The 17,391-nt window shown below is 37.6% G+C and overlaps 1 protein-coding gene across 1 annotated transcript in view; it reads left to right on the forward strand.

The window, feature by feature from the left end:
- PHF14 (PHD finger protein 14) overlaps positions 1–408 on the forward strand; it is a 171,300-nt gene extending 170,892 nt beyond the window's left edge. Inside the window, 1 exon segment of the mRNA XM_019473997.1 lies at positions 244–408. Within this exon segment, the coding sequence (XP_019329542.1) occupies positions 244–318 (75 nt within the window). The 3' untranslated portion in view covers positions 319–408.
- The last annotated feature ends 16,983 nt before the right edge of the window (positions 409–17,391 follow it).

A 17,391-nucleotide genomic window follows, 5' to 3' on the forward strand; every position in this document is an offset into this window, starting at 1 on the left:
TTCTTCTACTATAAATGTAGGTGATTGGACTTGTTTAAATTTTGGGTGTTCTTATCATTTTTATTTCAACTCCTGAGCAAAACCAAATGCTTGAATAAATGACATTTTTTGCTTATTTTTATGCTTATTGGTCAGGCAAAAGATGACAAAAGTCTGTACAGAATTCTATACATATGCATAAGTACAAAAAGTGTACTTCTTCAATAAGCTGATTAACGTTCAGGTTTTCATTTTCTTTTACAGGAAGATGAAAATGAAGCTGTGGCAGAAAATCCATCTCAGGAGCTGAATTTGGAACAGAAAAAATCAAAAAAATAGGAGATTGCTGTCTTGTTTGAAATATTTGCAAGTTGTGTAACAGTGATTATAGTTTCTCATTGTAAAATTAACAAAAAAAGTTCTCAATAAAGTCATTGAAAATTAAATTCATGCTGCACTGGGGAATTAATTAAGTAGCTCCTGGTGATATTCTTGATTGCATTAAAAGCTGAATTATCAGAACTGAGCACCATACCAATAAAATTCTAAAAGCTTTTTGAAGACGGTATAGAAAGTTGATGGGTTATTCATCGCTAATAGCATTTACTAAGCAAACAGGTCAATTTTTTTTTACTCTGCAAAGCAGTGTTATCCTTAAAGGATAGTTATAACTCAGACATATTTTGGTATTTCTGAGCAAGAGCTTTGATTCTTAAAAGTTAGATAAATATGTTCTACTAAATGAATTCTGAAATTTCTTCTGATCAATGATTAAAATGAATGTTGCTGAGGACTGGATGGAGGCAAGGATTTTTTGGTACGTACAGTATGTTTTCTTAAGTAATTAGTTTTACATCTTTGCATCTTGTGATTTTTACTTGACTTCATGTCGCATTATCATTGATCAATGATAAATGAATGTTGCTGAGGACTGGATGGAGGCAAGGATTTTTTGGTACGTACAGTATGTTTTCTTAAGTAATTAGTTTTACATCTTTGCATCTTGTGATTTTTACTTGACTTCATGTCGCATTATCATTTTCTTCCATGTAAACCTTTTCCATCTTCATGTGATCATTGTCTTTTAATGAATGTCAAACTTTTGTCTTGATTAGGCCATCCTACACAGGTCCAATTCCTTCATACCAATCTTTCCATTCTAACAGAGTAAAATAACTTCTTGCTGTGTCGTTAGACCTTTAAGTGAGTAGTGAAAATCTGGAATAAAACCCCCTTCTTCCTGTCCTCATCATTTTGATTTCCGATTTACCTCTGCTTTTTAGCCTGTGCAGGTCACTAAACGGGAAAGTTAGTACAAGAAACTCAGATGTAGGTTTATAGCCCAATAGTTTCACAGGTTGCAATGAAGAAACCAAAAATCTTACCGATTCTGTTTTAGGATTAGAGCAACACTCACTGAAGTCCCGCGAGTGAAGTTTATCTTGCTCTAGGAGAAATGAATCGTCTTCAATTGAAAAAGTTCACCTCTTTTCCCACTCTTCCATATTTTTACTCTTACTCCGTATATTGAGTGTTAAATCAGATTGTAAATAGTATTCATCCTCAATTTTATCCCATCTGTATAAATCATAGTTTCAGATATTTTAAAAACAACATGCCTGTGCTTAAGCAATATCTTTTATAAATTCTTTTCTGGTTCATAAGGTTCAAATGTGTGTAGCTCGTGGACAAATTTCATTCACAATTACTCTACAGGAGTTTAATAACACTAGATCTCATTTTAGCGAATGCAGCTATCATGTAAATTAGCATATAAAATAAATTCAGCATTGGTCCGTTTGGTGCAAATCAACCACTGTAGCCATCTCAGAAAGGAGGGGGAATATGATTTTGACTCCACTGCAGTGGAAGAGACAGATTCAGGAAAGATAGAAGGACAGATTTATCATGCAGGACCTTATGGACCGTTCTCTGCGCAGTGGTGTGTAGGATCACAGGGCAGACGAGAACGAAGTGAACGTGTTTGCTTTTTTTCAGGCTTAACGCAGAAAGCCAAGGTCAGTTCTCAGAGCTTAGTACTCATCAGGATCTGAAGAAGGGGCAGGTTTGCCGTTGGAAAGGGCTGAAAGGCCTCTGAATTTTGAAGGACAGAACAAGTAACTTCCAAGAAAAGGAGAGAGAATGAGGTTTTACACGGGGCTTAAACAAAGGTAGGGTAATGGCAGGGGGAGTTGCTGGCTGGGATGGATTATGGCCATGTCTTGGCCTCTCTGCCTACCCCCAGTGCACTTGTGTTTGGGTTTATTCACCCAAATCATCCTGTCTGAAATTAGCAGATAGGGTCTCATTTGTGCAAAATAATCTATTTCCATTCAGTCCATGGCAGCAGGTTTGTCCTTTTGCTGTGAGTCTAAGCTCTGTGACAGCCTGGGACTCTACGGGTGCATAAGATGAGAGGGGTGGTTATGCGGTGTTCAGGTCTTGTATGAAAATATATTACTTGGCTCTCGAACACCAGAGTGAGAAAAATGGTTCAGACATTGAAAGATACAGAAGCTTCCATTTGATGCATAATGCTGATGAGCTTAAAAGGCGTATTTCTGAATCTTTCCTAAATCCTTAAAAATTTAACGTGAAAGTATAATTACATAAATCATACTTCTAGGTAACTCCTTTTTTAGAAATCCAACATGTCACCAGAAGTCTACAGTCAGGGTTGATAAACAGAAATCTGTCCCTTGGTTAAGTTATTTAATTCAAAATTCAAACGCCGGAATTTAGAGATTTTCATTGCAAAATAATAATAACCAGCACTCTTATCATAATCAGCTGGGTTTGAGATGAAGTGAGACAAATGTGACTGAATCAAAATGCAGTCCTAACTTCATCCCTTCCAGAAAAATGGAGGAGACCTATTTAATAACTTCTGTGTAGACATTTTTACTAAATAGAGGGGCTTTTAACTGATAAAGATCAAATAAAGAGTATACAAAATAGGTGACTTTACTTCCTTTATCTTGATTCTGATCTAATTAAAGTTTGCAGCTGAATTGATTTTTTGTATATTCTTGAGTTTTCAGACTACCAGTATGAATTTCATTTTCATCATATTTTTCTTTTCTCAATGTCCGGAGATTTTTTGGATACAATGCACTGGGTAAAGCAGATGGCTGCAACAGTCCTACCTGACTATGACATGATGCTTCTGAGTGTTACTCTTCATTAGAACTAAGCTGAAAACCTGATGCAGAATATTGTGGCTTTTATTAAAGGTATGTCCACGCTGCAGTCAAACACAGGCCGGCTTGGATACTGAAAGCAGCCTAGCTCCTGTAGGATGAAGCTCAAAGCTTGTCTGGATATGCTCAAAGGCTAACATAGAGATGGGATGAGCAAAAGTTTAGACAGCTTCAATTCAGCTGGTTACAGCCATTTTTATGGAGCAGGATTTTCCTTGTATGTAAATATACACAAACACCCCTATGTACGTGTGCCTAGGAAGCCAGTTATAATGTCCTTTTTCTTTAATTCTCTCTTCCTCTATGCAGTTATTTAATAATAAAAGTCGCATGCTGCTCTGAAAGTCTAGATGGAGAACTAATTTTTTCCCACTCCATCCCTCTCATGCGTGACAGTGGTGGTGTTCCCCAGTTGGGAATTGCAGTTTTCTGGTTTGCACCAGTGATAGCTATTTTAGGGTGGCTCAGGGAATAATTATGTTTTCCATGCTTGAGGAGAAACTGTCATTTTCCTCACATAAAGCAAATTTACTGCTTTTTGAGCAGTTTATGATGGTTTACCATTGGTTTTTGTTCAGTCCTCCATGTTTGCTCTTTCCCCCTGTGGAACAGTGGGCTATTGAGAATTTTGTGGACTCCAACACTGTGTTTTCTATCACAGACAATCACTTCACCCTCAGAGAAGAGCAAATTTGTCTATTACTATCATTTTTGTTCTTAGAAAATAATGTCTGACCTTTCCTCCCTGTTAGTCTCCTGCACCACTCCCTCATACGGGGGTCAGCAATTTGAGGTGTGGAAGTTCTTGTCAATCACCCACAGAGTAACGTTTCTGTTTTGTGAGAGTATGGTTTATGTTGTATCATAGATATATCATAGATATATGTGCAATAGTTTGCTATTAGATGAATTTCCGTAGTGTATTACCTAACTGTTGTTGTCATGCAAGGTTTCTTACTCTGAACGCTACATTCTCACGTTAAAGATAGGACTCCAAATGATTGATTGGCATGAGCTAAAAAAGCAAAGCTACTTTTGACACAGATGCCGATAATCTCCTGTTTGTAGCTCCACAGACATTGAAATAGTTGGATCTAAAATGTTGTGCAATCATAAGGATTCTGCACAAAAGCAAATATATCTTGGTATTTTAATCCCAGTAACTTCTTACTGGTTAAGTGAGAATCCACAGTATTTTGTTATTTTGCTAATGATACATTGAAATGTATTGCTACACTGAACATTTGGTGCTCATTTATGGTTTTCCTCCCAAACAGCACTAGTTGTAGTGCATTATATGCGTGAAATGTGACATACAACAGCTAATCCTAACACAATATTCATTTTCTGCTCATTAGAAGGCATTTGTATACCTTTAAATTAAGAAAATGATTTAAACATGATTATTCCTTCTCAGGAGCTTCAATATTTGCAGAGTCAGAATTTTTAAAGGGGAAAAAACCATACTGACAGAGAAGTATATCACTTCAGTGCTTCTTTGTTATTGCAGTCCCATAAGCCGTCTACCTCTTGGTTGGTTGCTCTGCATCACGCTACAGAAACTAACTCTCCCTGACATTAGGCTGGATAGGTTTTACTCTGTGAAAAGTGAAGGTTGATTAGAAACTGACTCTATTTCACATGATGTAAAGAAAACAATTTTTACATAGCAATGAGTAAACGACTTCTATCACCTATCTAAGGCTATAGTGGGAAATCATAGCAGGTAATAAATGTTTCCCCACAGTGAATTCAATGTGGATTCTGCAGCGATGTTATCTGGAGAACAGCATGAAAACGCGTGCAGCTATGGCATAATTCTGATTTGTTTTGGAAGAACTATTAATTTCCTTGTTACAAAGCCAAGTGAGAGCAACCCTTTAAAACTGTTGAACCATGAAAGCCATTTCCTTAAGGGTTTTAAATTTGGGAACAGACTCATGAAATTTATAGCTTTGATGAGATATTCTTTGCCTGCAGTCAGAATGAGAGCCAGATCATTGGTTTCCCAGCATGACACCTATGTATTCTTGTGTGCACTAGATATCATTAGGCTCATAATAACACAGCTATCATCACATTAATGTCTGAAAGGTTCAGTTTTGATGCTTGGTCTAAGTCTCCCATTTATACCTACAGCATACTAAACAGCTGAATAAAAACAAAAGCTATACCATACCTATATTGTGCTATTGTTCTGCACTTTAACCAAAAATACAGTAATTTTATGCCTGATCAAATTTTTATTAATTTTTTTCTTGCCAAGTCATGTTGTTTTGAAAGAGCTGCAATGATGAACTAATAGCATACCGTGAACACAGTAACAGATAACGGTACAGTGAGACCATTTTTTTCTGGTTCATGCAGTAAGAACAGTAGTGAACATCAAATACATATTGATCTAATAATTGTAACTTATGGTATATTACTGAAAGTTTATGCACTATGTCTGCCACCTTATGGTAGAAGAGAAGTGTATTAGAACAAGCCGATAGCACTTAGCACTTCATTGCCTATATTCTTTCAGGTAAAGCCGGGCAGTCTGTAGTGTTCTAGCAAGGCACCAGCAATTAGAAGTCACAAAGCAGGAATTACAGCTGAAAGCAATTAATGTCACCACTCTGCTAGACACTTCTGCTAGTTTCTATTGGAAAAATAAATTATATCCCTTTACAGAATAAAGTTGCCACCAGGTTTTACAATGAATATCTTACCATTTGTACCAAATTAAATTTGCAGAGAGAGGTGCTAAGAGAAATCAGTTTTTATACTGCCATGTGACTGAACAGGTGGATAGAGTTTGGGAGAAACATCCTCCTTTTCATAATGGAGAGAAAAAGTTTGGAGAAGTAGCGGTATAGCAAGTCTAGTAACTCGTGGTTTATAGGCAAATTACTTATTACTGTGGTCTGAAAAGTTTTTCCCAGATCAGTGTCAGAGCTGTCATTTCTATAGATGGGAGGTGATACCTATAGGAGTTCTGGCTAGAGATAGTCTGCAAGTTGGGGCTGTGACATAAATTGAGTCAAACCCAGCCAATTCCAGTGGTCTGGAAAGAAAAAACAACTTCGATCTTTAATCATCAGTAAGTTGTGAAGGTTTTAAAGGCTATGTGAAACAATATTCAGCAAGTGCTTAAAACCCTTGTGGAATAAGAAACACTAATTAGCTGCTGAGGAGATGGGATTTATAAAAGCTAGAACATAACAGCAGTGTTACCCACAAGAAAGACTTTGGGATGTTTTTGGTTTAATTGTTGAAATAGTACTGTTTGGTATTTATTTTAAGGATTATTGTTTCAATCACCAATATCTGAATTTTTTTGACTCAACATTGGACATTTTATTTTTAACATCTTGCTATGAAAGATGTGTTATGAAATAACCTTTTTTTCTTAAATATTTTAATAATCAATTGAAATGTTTATGTCTTTATATTTTCAGACATCAACCTCTCTTCCAAATATTGAATCAGCTGCAGTATTATGAGAAGTTTTGTCCCTGAAAAGAACTGCAATGTTCATTCTTAATTACAAACATCAAGCCAAGCGCTTAGGTGGAAAATGCCTCTTTTGGCCCTCATTTGTTCCCTAAAAGTTTCCTGCCCCATTTCAAATCCAAGCATAGTGCATATAATACATGACATTGCTAAACCCGTCCTTTAAGCTGCATTGTTCATGTTACAGAATTGTCTAATTGCTAACCAAATTGCTTATCTAAATCTTGGTATGTATTTTAAGAATTTTCTTTTGCTGTGAAGTCACATTGTTGATTCACATTTTTAGGATTTGGAGTCGAAACAAAACCAAGACTACCTTTTCTTCCTTGTGGATAAAACCTTTTTAGACCAGCCAGGAGAATTGTCATCTTTCAGAGATGTCAGCGCGATGGGACCCAGCAGGGTGAGGCTGCTGCCAGCAGTGGGACAGGAGGACAGAGAAAATACTCCCATTCCCCAGAGCTTCATTTCCATTACAGATGCCAACAGCCTGGAAAGCCAGACTGAAGAAGAGGTATAGCTTGGATCATGTTTTTTAGCACATCCCTACATAGTCTTCTGTATTTTTGGGGCCTTTGTCAAGAGGGAAAAGAGCAGAAGACTGCATTGCTGAATGCTTAATATACATAGTAGGCCACACTGGAGCAAAAATGGCAGACCTGGTGTCAGTGAATATCATCCTTGGGTCCAAGCAATTACACAATTTCTTCTTACCAGCTCATCTTCCAGGAGAAAGCTTGCAGACATTGCTCTGCTTGTCTCTACACACAGTAATTGATGCATACTTTTACTGCCTTTTAAAAAGCCGTACAGATGTGAAGAAACGATTGTTAGAATAATCTTGTATTTTTTCATAGGTTATCCCCACCCAGTTAATCATAATGAGAGAGGCTTTCAGAGACAGACCAGACCTATTAAGTAACTTCAGCACCACTTATATGCAGGCACTGTTGTCTTGCAAGTGGTTTCTGAGGAGTGGATGAGGCTGGTCTTCAGTCACTTTGCTGCTTGCAGCCCCAGGAGCATCTCACTGGGTGGTTGGGGGCAGTAACTCCTCTTCCTAAGGATCTGCCGAGAGCAGCGTGCCACGGTGTGACTATCTGTCGTGTCTGCAACTATATTCTTCCAAAACAGTGAGTATATGGGGGCCAGAATGGTTGGTATAGGGCAGCTGTAATGCAGCCTGCTGATCAGTATATTAGCTCAGTCCTTCAGCCAGAGTTTGACCATGGTCAGAGCGTGAACAAGAGTGAATTGGCTATACCAAGACAAGGCTGAGATGATGATGAAAGTTTGGGGTCATCAGCTGAGAAGTTGGCAGAAGTAACAGTAGTCCGTTAGACTGAACAAATAAGCTTTTCCATTAATAACTATAACTGACAACTATGTCTTTAGACCCACATTTTCTGGTCATCTTATCATTCTGTTCTCAATCGGGTCAGATTTTGCCGTCCACACCTGGTTAGGAAGTTACAACTTGTTTGACGTAGGCATCAGGCCTGTTATCTCTGCTTTTCCTCAAGGCTGGAATTCTGTGTAACATTAGTCGCCTAAACTGGTTGGAGTCTCAAGTAAAGGTAATGTCTCACTAAAGAAGAAAAAATACACAAAGCTCTCATTCTTGGCCTACTTGTTGATCTCTGATATCTATTTAAATACAAATTTATAACCAACCACCCTGCTTCTGCCCTGTAGCCTGGGACTGTCCTTTTTTCAAAGATTTCCTCTTACCTGGGCATGCTGCCACTGCTGAAGTTATGCAGGCTCACTTGATTTAGGTTCCTTTACCACAAAAGACGCAGTTACAAGTGTTTTCTGAGAGGACACCAAGGCTGAATTAATTTCCCAGCTTCTTACTGTCCAATGCTTGTTAACCTTCAGAGAGCAGCAGAGTTTTGCAGTAGGGCAAAACCCATCTTCATTAGGGCTTGAGAGAAGGCTGAAGATATAACCCTTACAACCATGAAAATAACTGTTTTGTTGGAATGATTAATTACTAAGTCATTTTTCCAGTGTAATCAATCACCTTGTATTCTTGTTTGAGCAGTTAGTCTTGGGTAGAAGGTTTTAGATTATTTTAAAACTAAATATTTATTACACACAAATAAAGTGCCTAGTTGCTGATTTGCATGCAAGTTCATGGCCTATTCCCTTTACTGCTTCATTCAGAATGAGTGAGACTTTTATATTATAACAATTTGCCATTTTGGGGGTTTTTTTTATTGATTGTAGTAATACCTCATCATTGACCTGGAGCCCAAATTTGTAGGAACAGTAAAAATGAATGAGAATAAATCAGTCTCCGTTCTATTTTGAGTTAAAACTTAAATGCACCTAGCGAAGGTTTGGCTCTAGCCTATGGGGTTTTTTTCTGGTGGTATAGTTAGATTTTGTTGTTTGGTGGAAATACCTTACAAAGCCTTAGAAATGTTCGTAATCAGCTCTAAAAGGTTTCTGCAAAGGAAATTGCACAAACCTGAGAGGATTGCACAAACCCTACAGGATTTTAACAAAACACTGACAGCAGTGACCATTTACCTTAGAGAAATGATCAAGCTAAGACATGTAATTTTTATTTTTAGTATTTTAACTGTTAGCACAAGATCAAGTGGCATACCAAATTCTAATACCAAGGCTCGCCATTAACCATGTTGATGTTTAACACGTTATTTAAAATGTTGATGTCTAAGAATCTTAAAAGGTAGTTAAAATGTGGAAGGAAAAAAAAATACAACTGCTACCTCCCCATCATTTATTCTATGTTGAACAGATCTGTGGAGTGTGAATCATTTACCTTTGGAGTCATCTGGGACTGTGAAGGAAAACAAATGAAAGTATCTCAGACATAATGTTTTAGAAGTGGAAAAATGCACCAATTTTTAAACGTTTGTAGTTTACTTCGAAAAAGTAGACTCCTGTTTCTACCACAGATGGTAAAAATAGAAGAATAATGGTTGACATGCATCAAGGTTCTGCCTGTAATATTGATAGGAAAATCAGATACACCATTAACATGTTGCACCTACATGTATTTCAGTACATCTGTTACAGTCTAGACATTCAGTTCAGTGGACAGAAGAATGGTGTTTTTCAAATATTAAAGTACATACCATTCATGAAGTATGTGCAGTGAGAGAAGTATGGATCTCTAACACCACTGCAGCTTTGTTATTTTTGAAATCTCACAGGAACAAATCAGAGAGACCAAACATTCAAGCATACCAGTAGAAATACCACTGCATCTCATGATCATGGCCCCTAAAAATGGAACAGTCAATTTGCCATGTTTGCCCAAGTTGGCAGTGAAGAGTTAGAGAAGTGCAGCAATTAAGCAGCAGGTTTGGTATAAATGCCTTTGAGCTTGTACCATTACATTTCAAAGACCTTGATTTTTAAGGAAAGTTATTTTCTCAGCAGGAGCATAGTGCCATCAGAAGTCAAATTAATACAACATTTGTGAATTATATTTCACTTATGAATTGTATTTCAGTTGCTTTTAAGAGCACTGTTTTATCTATGGCATGAGGAAACAAACCTGACCTTTATTTACCTCTTTTACAATGAATTCTAATTTTAGATCACAGCCCTGTCTAGTATATATCCCTAATACCTGACATCATACAAACCTTTTTGAACATGATCAGCTGCTTTTCTAACTCTAGATATCAGTTAAATATAGTATTATATGTATATACACACATATAAAAATCTGTATTATATGTATATACACATATATAAAAATCTGTATTATATTTCTTTTAGTTATATAGATATATAGGTTGTGTAGTCTCCATCCTTAGAAGATAAAGCCCTGAGCAACCTGGTCTGATCTCAGGCTGGCCCTTCTTTGAGCAGGAGGCTCGACTAAGACCTCCTGAGCTGCTTTCCCACCTGAATTCTATGATTCTGTGATAATTATTTAACGTTTATATACTTAGCAGCTTGTATGTGCAAATAGAAAGTGTAATAAAACACTTTGCTTATAAACTCCAAGTGTGTCTGTTTTCCCTCTGGGAATGTGATGGAAATGTCACTTTCCAGTGCATGACCCTGAGCTTCACACTTCATCCAGTTTCCCAACTTTGGGCAGAATCCAGGCATTGCCCTGGGCTCTGGGGGTCCAGGTGAGCTCCTGGGGCTCAGACCAACACTGCCCTGTAAAATAAGACTCATAGTGCAACTGTTGAGACTCTAAAAATGAATAGCAGGTTTTAGTACTCCCTTTCAGAGTACGTCAGCAATTTGGGCACATTGATTTATTGTTTGTCCCTTCAGAAATATGTGATAATGGAAATAGAACTGAGGTGTTGGTTTGGGAGGTTTTTTTGTTTTCTTTTTTCCTCTCCTTAAAATTTTCAACAACTCAAACATATACAGACTTAGGTGATGCTTGTGGAGCTCAGGCTGACGCAATTAAATGTCACTAAGCTCTGGCAGTTACAAGGAGCTTCAGGAACTTTTCCCCATTCCTTTGTGCACAAGTCCTGCTCTACTGATCACCAGTTCTGTATCTTTGGAAAGTGACTGACCTCTGGACTCTATCACAAACCACACAAGCTTAAACTTGCAAGATGATACGTCCATGGTATTTTTAAAAAATAGTGGCAGTATCCTAGATACACCTTGGAAGGGATTAATATTTCTGAGTTGATAACCAGTTTACAAGAGAACACTGATAAAGGTATATTTTTCTTGTATTCTTCTTTTGTTGTTTTACTTCCATCAGGATAATTATTTTTGCATCTCTTTATTTTATGTCTCACCATGGATGAAACATCTGATAAATACTAAGGAAAAAAAAGGGTTATAGGTAGAAAATAATGTTTTAAATCAGTGTTTTAATCTGTTAGGTAGCATTGACTATAGCATTTCCCTTGCCTACTCTTTCTTCAAAGGGATGGATGTAAGCTTTTGCTCTGTAAGGATCTGCCAGTCTCACCCTGCTGACAGAAATGCTGTGCATATGCCCCATAGAAACTGCTGGCTACAGAGCTGTTTTAGTAGCTGTCACTGTTCTGTGTTTCTGTAAAGGTTCCTGGTCAGTGTTTCATTACATGTATGTTAGCCAAATGCTCTGCTAGGAATATAGTCATCCCAAAGTATAATCTACAGTGTTACTGCTTTAGGGTACATCCTGCATAGTCTCCTTTTAAACAAAGATGTGTTCATCTTTTGATGATCATTCATTAGAGAGTTCATCCATGATGCATATAAAAGGTGCTGGGGTTTAGTATTTATACCTAAGTATTTAAGTATTTAAGCCTAAGGGTTTAGTATTTATGAAAGAAAAGCGGTGTGGCATAAGGTGGTGATTCTCCAGTGAAGCAGTAACCTCAGGAGCTCCGATTCAGCAGAGACTTCTTGACATCTCTCCCTTGGGTCAGGTCAATTGAGACTAAAAGCATTGCAAATGTCACATATAGAGGGCTGTTGAAGGCAGAAGTGACACTTATTTACAAGCCTTTGCTTGCTGGCTTATCTTTGAAGCACTATTGATTACCTCATGAGGAGGAGGCTGTATATTCTTTCCCTTCTGCCAAAACAAGGTAAGTTATGTGGGCACAGGTAATGGAAGCAGTGAATTTGGGGGAAAAGAGATCTATGGGTGAAGTAAAGTACAACAGACACTCTGATGTCAAGAAAGGTGCTGTGATAAAAAAGAGGGGAACTATCAAAGACGCCAAGAACTCATTGGAGTTACCCTATGCTAGTATGGCAAGCAGCAGAGCCATTCATATGACAGATTATTATATAAGCTGTCTTGTTTTGCCTTACTAAACTATTCTACACCCATGTCTTGTGAAAAAAGCTGATTTGCTATGACATTGTAAGTACATCACCATGGCAGAAGTGTTCTAAGGAACTGTGGGTCGTATGTCTTCTTGCAGGCTTCACCTAGCAAACCGCTGCTTTATCACAACGTGCAGAGCAACATCATTAGGAAACCCAGGCATCCTGTCCCCCCATCCCGTTCACCTCTCTTAGCATGAAAATATCATGTTCATGGGTAATCTTCCCTACTCTAACAAGCAAACCACAAAGACCCTCTCGCACGGTACAGCTTTCAACCCTGGTGCATTAACCATGACCGAGACCACACGCAGGGTCCTGCTACGCTGTCAGCAGCATAATGTTTATGCTATACAGTTGCATTAAGCATGCTAACGTGGGTGGAGCTGGGGTAGAGCATCACTGGAGTCCCCTCAGCCCTCCCTGCCTCCTCTCCCCGCTTCAGGTGGGTCTGTTCATGACAGAGCCCACTAGTTCTTCTGAATTGAAATACTGGTTTCATCATCACTTGGAAGAACACCGAGCTGACAGTTGTGGACAACACTTTTCAGCTCCAGTTGATTTATTATTTTTAATTAACATTGTTTAGGTGAAGCATATTGGCTTTGATTCAGCAGAGGCTGCATTCTTTCCCTAAATACTTTACAAATTTGAGGAAATCAATTAGGTCTATAGATCTAGTAAAAAAACCATGTATAGTCATAAATTCTTTATTTGATGACAACCTTTTCTTTAGATCAATACAGTGTTAGCGACACTGTTCTGCTCGGGCTTCTGAACCCAAATCTGCAAAGCCTTTTCCGAGTTGGACTCCTCTGAAGCAGAGACAAACCTTGCTTTCATTTCTGCTAAATTGGAAGTGGTTTGCAATGCTGACAAGTGTCTATGCAGAATTAAGATGCAATAATGAATCGCTTCCTCTGGTCCACAATAACGTGTGTGTGCACAGGCCTGCACACATAGAAATGCACACAATGTGTATGTGACCATTTGCTTGATTTTTACCTGACTGTATGCCACAAGAAATAGTTTTGTTGTTAAACTATATTACAGTGATTTAATTTATAGTAGGACCTGGAATTATAATTTCCACTTGAAAAAACTTCTTAGTTTATTAATACATTTGTTGTCATGGGGAAATAGGAGCTTGAGGAAAATTCTCACCATTCTGCTTTTGTAGAGATGCTAACGTAGTCTTCTAATAGTGATAAAAACTAGCATAGTTCATGACATCCTATCCAATGAGTATTCCCATTAAAAATATTTTAGAATGTAGTCAAATTACATTTATGTCATAAAATGAAGTTGTACTATGATAGAACTCTAATCAAATTACAATTATTTCCATTTGGCATAAAAAGACATTTCAAACTCTTGCTGTTTATCAACTTAACTTTGCTAATTGAAGGAAATGGTTTGTATGTCCTTTATAGGATATGCAAAGCACATTTGTTTTGCCAAATCAACTTTTTCAAGGTTGTTGCAAGGTAGAGTGCAATGGCTGTTGAATGGCTGCAGAATGATTCTTCTGCATTTAAAGACTAGCGCTTTTATTTCTTTTCTTGTGTAAAACCTAATTCGACCTGTTGATTCAACTTGTATTTATAGCAAAGCAAGTGAATAAGAAACCTGACAACAATTTACTTTTGTATGCTAATTATACACAGTGAGCAAAGAGGTGCTTATGACTAAGGGCAGAATATACTGGCTTTCTAGCAAATTTACGTATTTTTATTACGCCTGTCCATAGGCACTCTATAGAATAATAGGACCACTGTAATGAGAAATGACATCAGGTTGTTTGCCGCATATTACAAATGTCCAGTTTATTTAGAAGATTAGTTCACAGTGCGAGAGACAAAAATGTGAGAACTTTGCTTGCTTAGAATGTTGGGAAAACAATGTGTGTTTCTTAATGTGGTTCTGATTTTTTTTAAAGTTCTCATCTAAAAAATTACTTGTAGCTTCTATTTTGACATTAGACATTTCTTAATTGTGCCAGTCACTACACAAAAGAATTTTCATTCCCTTGTGAGAGAATTCAGCAGAGACTGATTTTAATAGCGTCAAGTGTTATAAAAAAACATTTTGATTTCCATACTGCCACTATTTGTCCCAGCAGGAAAGCTCTTAGTTCTGAATTCCCCATGGAACTAGCTCTTGTACTTGCTAATTACTGTACCACTTCCCTGAAGCTTATCTTCACTAAGGTTTAAGTTTCTGGTAGGGAGCTTGACTGTAAAGGAAAGCTCAAATAAAGGACATTTTCCACTAAAAACTGGTAAATTATAGTCCGCATTCTTATAACGCCTGTTGTCCTGTGTACACATGTATACAGACTGTAATTGCACCTGGAACTGCAATAGAAATGACACATTCTAGTGATGCCTTCTTACTTACTTACTGCTTGGATGTTTGTTTAATGGTGTAGCATGAAAAGCCACATTAGTGGCATATACAAAGAATGTAGCCAGGTCTTGAATATTAAATGGTGAAAATATATGCTTGTGTTTGAATGCATGCCAGGGCAATCTATTTTTATATCAGTAACATATAACAAATCCAGACGAGTTTCCCATATGCATAAAGTTAAGCTGTGAAGAGGATTAATGATTAATGCCTGAAGGTTTATACATCAGATCATGTGTTTAATATATAAAATTAAATTGCATACATAATGGGGAAAGTATATTAAATTATATCATATTTTATATCATATTTGGACTGTGATTGTGCCTTACAGCCCAAGTTCTTTTATATTATAAAAGTCACAGAAAGTTTTATCTTTTGATTCATGTGGTAAGTAGTAAGTAGGATTATGTAAGGTAAGAGGAGACCAGACATGTTAAAAAAAATACTGTATATGCAGATGAAGGATAGCAGCGTGTCCTGGTTTCAGACTGGAGGCGCTCTTTGAGTCAACATATCTAGAGTCAAGACAAGACATGACTAGTTTACTTCATAGTTTAAAGGACTACTGTGGTAAGTAAAAGACGACTTTCATTAAAAATGTAGTTTTTTACAAAGAGGAAAATAGGCTACAGGTTGCTATTACAGCAAAAAGAAGACGTGTTTGATTCCATGCTGAAGGGACTGGTAAGTCAGTATATAAAAGGAAAGAATTTAGTAAATTTGCTTTCATAATCATAGAATCATAGAATCATTGAGGATGGAAAAGACCTCTAAGATCATCGAGTCCAACCGTCAACCCAACCCCACCATGTCCACTAAACCATGTCCCTAAGTGCCTCATCTACTCGTCTTTTAAATACTTCCAGGGATGGGGACTCCACCACTTCCCTGGGCAGCCTGTCTTAATCTGTCCATCATCTAAGGACTCTCTTTTCAATACAGAAATACTGCGTGCAAGTGGTGTGTAGTTACAACTGCTGAAGAATGCTATTGACGTTGCAAGGAACTACACCACACTGTCATATTGGCTATCCATCTTTATTTATAACTTGTAACCTTTAGGTATTCATTTTGTCATATTTAGTAGATAATACAAAGTGTTACTACATCAGATCTCAGATTCATCCCCAAAATGTTGTCTACATTATCATGTATTTTACACCTAAAGATAAGTGTTTGGAGGTTTTTTTCCCAAGAAATTTTTAAGTATTATTTAAACTATTCAAGCTTCTAATTTAAATGCATATAACTTAGACAATGTGAAAGACACCTTCCCAGGAATAGTCTTAATACATTCTCTTTATAGGCCTGATTTTTCATTCAGTAGGTTAATCCCTATTTAATCACCAAAATAAAAATCTCCAAATTCTGAAAGCTGCTGAGTGTCACAAAGTCCAGTGAGTCCAGAAATATCATGTTGTAGTCAGGCAAAACATTGCTGAGAATCAGCTTCAGCTTTATTTAACTGACATAAGAGAGCTCCAGGGCTCATGGTCCTCAATTTCTAATTGCTGGCAGGAACAGAGGGGAATAGGTTTTACAGTATATTCACAGTAAATGTTAGACAATAGCTGCTCCTACTTTCAGGTTGGTTAGGATATTTCTCTTAGAAATTCGGGAATTAGAAATTGCTGCTGGGCTACATACTAGAATATGCTACTGGGCGTACTTGACATTTCTCACAGTAACTTAATTTAGCCTAACAGGCTTTGCTGATGACTCGGGGCCATAGGCAGCAGCCTCCTTTGCTCTGCTCCCTCTGCAACTCAAGTCCCACGTGGAGAACAGCTCTGGCCCAGGGTAGTTCCGAAGCATTTACTGATTCGGTTGCATCCTGTCATGTTCCCGTATACGGCATACGATCCCATAGAAGGATTTGACAAGGAGAGTATGTCTCCTGGCACCATTACTTCAAGCAATTCTGATGAGTTTCTTGCACTCATCAGGATGTTCTTTTGTGTTTTCCCCATTAATTGGGGTGGTCAGCTGCAACCTCGCTACCATTTTGTTTTGATCATTAAGATGCTTTCCTCCCAGAAGGTAAAATTATGTGTTCCCTGTAATTTTATAGGGTCTCAGCACTTAGGTTTGCCTGAAGTGTTGTTTACCTTATAAAATGAGATTTTCTCATTTGGGTTATTCTATTTTCTGAGAATTTCTACTATATTGTAAATGGAGATTACAAGTAGAAAATTAGGGAATTTCTGTGGGCAGGTTAGGTTTGAGTGCTACTCGATACCAGCTTTCAGGAGGTGACACCCGGACTCTTCTTTATAGAATCATAGAATCATAGAATCATTGAGGTTGGAAAAGACCTCTAAGATCATCGAGTCCAACCGTCAACCCAACACCACCACCCACTAAACCATGTCCTTAAGCGCCTCATCTACTCGTCTTTTAAATACCTCCAGGGACGGGGACTCAACCACTTCCCTGGGCAGCCTGGTCCAATGTTTAACCACTCTTTCAGTAAAGAAATTTTTCCTCACGTCCAATCTAAACCTCCCCTGGC

This window comes from Aptenodytes forsteri, unplaced genomic scaffold (assembly GCF_000699145.1).
Source record: "Aptenodytes forsteri isolate BGI_AS27 unplaced genomic scaffold, ASM69914v1 Scaffold55, whole genome shotgun sequence".
Lineage (NCBI taxonomy): Eukaryota > Metazoa > Chordata > Aves > Sphenisciformes > Spheniscidae > Aptenodytes > Aptenodytes forsteri.